The sequence below is a fragment of the Chenopodium quinoa genome, unplaced genomic scaffold (genome assembly GCF_001683475.1).
Source record: "Chenopodium quinoa cultivar QQ74 unplaced genomic scaffold, ASM168347v1, whole genome shotgun sequence".
Lineage (NCBI taxonomy): Eukaryota > Viridiplantae > Streptophyta > Magnoliopsida > Caryophyllales > Amaranthaceae > Chenopodium > Chenopodium quinoa.
Window position 1 is genome coordinate 1 of NW_018743102.1, and position 5,081 is coordinate 5,081.

Sequence of the window (5,081 nt, forward strand, 5' to 3'; positions counted from 1 at the left end):
CATATAAATGTGTTATTTTTAAGTATTTAAAATTCATAAATTAATTTTATTACAGGTAATTTTTTGATAAACAACCACAAATAAAAAAAAAAATTGATCTGATATGTTATGATCTAATTTAATATGGTCTGATATATTTATCATATATTTCTAGAATTGATAAGATATATTTGCTTTAAATAAGTTGAAATGGACATAACATTAGTTCACCTTGTTATTCTATTCTATGTTAATTTCAATATTATGTAATAAGTTTTGAGATAAAGCTAATCAAACAAACCTAAACTAGTACTACATTTTTCGTAAGTGATACACTTTTTGTAAACAACATTAGTTTGATTGCTATCCTTCCTTATTTTGAAAACTTTTACAAAATACTAATTTTTATTAATAATATGGAAAACAAATTTAAAATAAAGCTATATTTTTCTATTGCCTTTTATAAAGCCTAATAAAATTTCTCATGTGAAAATTCAACCTAAAGGTTTTTATGCATAAATATAAAAATATAGTCTAGTTCAAGACTTCTTTATAAAGATTCAGACTAAATTACACTAGAGACCGGATAAAAATAAATGAATACATTTCGTAACTCAAAGACCAAACTAGTACTCTACTACTCTTCTTTCGGATTCGAACAATTTATCTGGACCGATCTCTGATCACCTCTAAGTGAGATAATGTATTGACAAATGTAAAATGAGAATTATTGCAAGTAAAAAAAATTATACTTGTATAATAGAAGAGAGAATTATATAGAAAAAATACGGTGAATTATTCCATGAACTGAAATTTTTTTTATTATTTATAATTTAGTAATTTTGTGTTACACCCAAATAAGTTGATATAACTTGTGCAACTTATATACTAGGAAAAACTATAACATGATATAATTGATTGGTATGACTCAAATCAACTTTGAAGCAAGTCTGACCCAAGCACCCGAATAGACAATGCAACTCTAATTATAAATATATGGAGTACTTCGTATCACATAGAGGAAGCATCCATTAGTCTCTCTCTCTGCTTCTTGAAGGACAAAAACATTTGGTGCTGATCAGGGATATTGCTCTTGATAATTGGTACATCCTTGAAGTTGTTAAACCAATTATACAAGCTAGGGAAAGTAGTGACTTCAAATAACTTGATTTCCAATACTTGCTCAATAACTTCCAACCAATGTATTACACTCGCAACTGCAAGATCTGCTAGTCCAACATTTTCACCTCCAAAAAATGTATTAGTTCCTAGATTACCATGCTCTTCTAATGTTTCTAGCATGTCAAAGCACTCTTTCTTAGCTTTGGCTTGGTCCTCCCCTGTGGTTCGAAATAGTATCCAGATAACTATGCCCTGCAGTCATGTTTGTCACAATAATTACATGATTTTAAACGTTTAGTGACTAGCCCTTTTACCCCATGTGCTACACTTAAGGGTAAAGGCTAAAGATCAAATCTAAAGATGGCAATGGATCAGGTTGGCCCAAGGCACAACATAAATATGAGATTGTCATGAGCATAACATGACACACTATTTTGTTTGTCAAGCCTTGATTGAGACAATTTTCTTTTGGGAAACCACAACAAGGCAAGACCTAATAATCACACTAACATGCTAAAATAAAGTTAAATTTGACTTAGTCACACAAATACAATACACTTAGACACGTTGACACGTGAAAATGGATCGTGTTTGATTACCCTTTTACAAATTTTTGACATAACACATAGCTAGTGGGTTAGCTTACTAGGCCCAAGACATGCAAGCTAGACACGGCCCAGAACTATCTTTATTAATCAAATCTAATTCATAATTTATTCTAGCAGTTTAGGGTAGAAATTAAATTGAGCAACCACTAAGCTAATACCAACTTGGTTGGTTGACTGTTAATGTTCCAACATCACCATATCGAGATCGAAGAACTTCCGAGCAAAATTATTTGATAAAATACATCATAGTATGAACAAAGTTTAGAATTGTACCTTTTCATCGGCAAATTTGGCCCAAAATCTAACCATTGCTCTTTCATAAGGCTCCTTGGGTAATAATGGATGTTGATGAGGCCAAATTTCTTCAAGGTACTCAAGAATAACTAAGGATTCACATATTGGTTTTTCATTGTGAACTAAAACTGGAATTTTCTTATGAACTGGATTGTATTGTAGAAGCAATGAACTTTTATTAGCAAGATCTTCTTCAATATAATCATATTTTATGCCTTTTAATTCAAGCACCCCAAATCACTCTATAACTAAATGGGCTTGGCCAAGTTCCAAATAGCTTTACATTTTCCATGGTTCATTGAGAAGAATACACATATGTGATCTAACAATTATGTTTAATTAATAGAAGTTTACTTGAGGGAAACATCTAAGAAGGTGCTTTAAAAGTTTTTTAATCGTTTCTTCGGCATGACTTTTTGACTTTGAATTAAGGTTTTGTTATGTTTTTATATGGTGAAGTATTATTGTCACCATCAATCCCTAAGTAAATGACCAAGTTTGATTTGATTTACTTTGAAAGGATGTATTAATAAATCAATGTGTCATACTAATGAAGGTGAATGTCTATAAAGAAGGAAATATAGCAAGTGGGGATAAAGCATGTCTATAGAGAAGGAAATATAGGTGCAAATTGGTTAGCTTGTCAAGGTATTTAACAATTGTCATTCCAAAATATTCAGTCGGAAATATCAAATCTTGTTTACAATACGGAGTAGAAAACATGTAAACAATGTAACTTGCGTTCTACATTAATTTTATCGATAAGAAGTTAAAGAAATTTTTCTTTATGTTCATTAATAACATTAATTTTATCAATGAGAAGTTAAGAACTTTTTCTTTACATTCATCATAAATTTTTTCTACATATACTATCCCATATGAGCATGAGCACGAGCACGAGCACGACATGTAACTCTAAATAAACATAATTTTCCTTTTCTTCATATTTTTCTTCTTGGATGAGCTGAGTTTTCACATTTAATGCAAGTAATGAGTTAATTCAATATCTTATGAACCTATATAATAACATGTATGTTTAATTAATAATCAATTGGAATATTAATACAATGGGGTACGTTATTATCTCAAAAAAATTTAAGTATTACGGAATATAAAACTTAGTTTTAAGTGATACCAATGCAACTTATATGTAAAATTTTAACCTCATGAAACATTTTAATCGTCTCACCTTAGAATTTTATCATGTCATCAATTCAACCAACAAATTGTTGTTGTTTCAACAAAACTTTTGATGAGCATCGTTGGGTCATGCAAGTTCAACACATGATCGATGATGAAATCGAAGAAGACGATGGAGACATCCATGTATCCATATTCAATGTCCCTAATGCCTTAAGGATATAAATCCTAATGCTTACACTCCTCAATTGGTTGCTCTTGGTCCTTATCATTATCGACGTTTTAAGCTTCAAGAAATGGAGAGATACAAAATTTCTTCAGCTAAGAGGTTTCAAAATCGAAAGCAAAGCACAAAATTGCACACCATTGTGGATCAATTGATAATGCTCGATCATAGAATTCGAGCATGCTATCACAAATATTTAGACATTAGTAGAGAAACATTAGCATGGAAGATGGCTATTGACTCTGCCTTTTTGCTTGAGATTATTGACATTTATAGCAACAAAGAAGGAAAGTTTTTATGTCAAACTTCTTCCAAGATTGTTGATTTTGCAAGAAGGAAATCGGTATATAACACTATCTTGAGGGATATTATGATGTTGGAAAATCAAATTCCTCTATTTGTCCTAAGAAAAATTTCGAATTATTGGTTTCATTCTTCAAATATGGTTGATGAAATATTGGATGATGTCCTAGTTGGCTTATGTAAAGATGTTTCTCCTTTCAAAATGTTGAATTGGGCACAAATTCAACCCTCTTCTTGTGCGCATATTCTAGAATTTTTGTACAAAAGATTGGCTCCTAAAGTAGAAGAAACGGTTGAAATCGACGAAAATGTTAATCAAGGCATCAATGAGGAAAGAAGGTTATGTAAGTTGCTTTCACAACTTAAGGAGTCCTTACATCAAATTCCACTTAAAGCCGTCTTCAAATTACCCTGGATTTTCATTTGTAGCCTTCCTGGTTTAGCCATTTTTGTCTGCTGTTGTTTTGCCTAAGGAAAATAATTTCGAAAATCCTATTGACACCAAATCTACTCAAGACAACATGCCACCTTTATTTGAAGAAATTATGATCCCATCTGTCATTGAACTTTCAAAATCCGGGGTCACATTTTTGCCTGTTAATGGAGATATAATGAGTATTAATTTTGATCAAAAGAGTAAGAAATTCTATCTCCCTACCATTAGTATAGATGATAACACCGAGGTTATTCTACGAAACCTAGTAGCATTTGAGGCATCAAGCACATTAGGTCCATTAGTATTTACTCGTTACACCGAGGTAATGAATGGCATTATTGATACAAAAGACGATGTAAGGCTCTTAAGAGAGAAAGGGATTATACTCAACTACTTGAGAAGTGATGAAGAGGTTGCTAATCTTTGGAATGGGATGAGTAAGTCATTGAGATTAACAAGAGTTTCTTTCTTGGATGAAGTCATTGATAATGTCAATAGGTATTATGAAGGGAATTGGAAGGTCCTATTAAGTAGATTCATGAACGCATGTTTAATCAATTCTTGGCAATTTTTAGTATTCATAGTAGCTGCTTTAATCTTGTCATTGTTGATATTACAAGTATTAGGTTCACTCTTGTACAATGCTCGCATGGTTGGTCCACATCCTCAAGGATGAATATAAGCTAGGAATATAGCCAATTTGATTAATTTCATGTTTTTTTAGAAGTTAATGTTTTTATTATATATAAGTTTCTTTGCCTAGGAGTTGTTTAACGAAGTAAAATGTAACCGTGCTAATCGAGCTATGTAGTTTATGAAATTTACATCGTATATTTAACAATGAATTTGATTTTATTGTCATGCATTACAATGAAGTTGTAATTCATTCGGTAAAAAATGAAGGGCCTTGGAAATTATAACCATTAGGTGGTAAAGGGCCCCGAAAATTATAACCGGTAGGCAGTGAAGGGCC

At 31.5% G+C, this 5,081-nt stretch overlaps 1 protein-coding gene and 1 pseudogene across 1 annotated transcript; one reads left to right on the plus strand and one right to left on the minus strand.

The window, feature by feature from the left end:
- Positions 1–775: 775 nt before the first annotated feature.
- LOC110731927 lies at positions 776–2,322 on the minus strand (annotated as a pseudogene).
- Positions 2,323–3,439: 1,117 nt separating this feature from the next.
- On the plus strand, positions 3,440–4,784 carry LOC110731929 (putative UPF0481 protein At3g02645). Its single transcript, XM_021911842.1, has 2 exons — positions 3,440–4,069; positions 4,116–4,784. The coding sequence occupies exons 1-2, from the start codon at positions 3,440–3,442 to the stop codon at positions 4,782–4,784; spliced, it is 1,299 nt and encodes a 432-aa protein (XP_021767534.1).
- Positions 4,785–5,081: the final 297 nt, after the last annotated feature.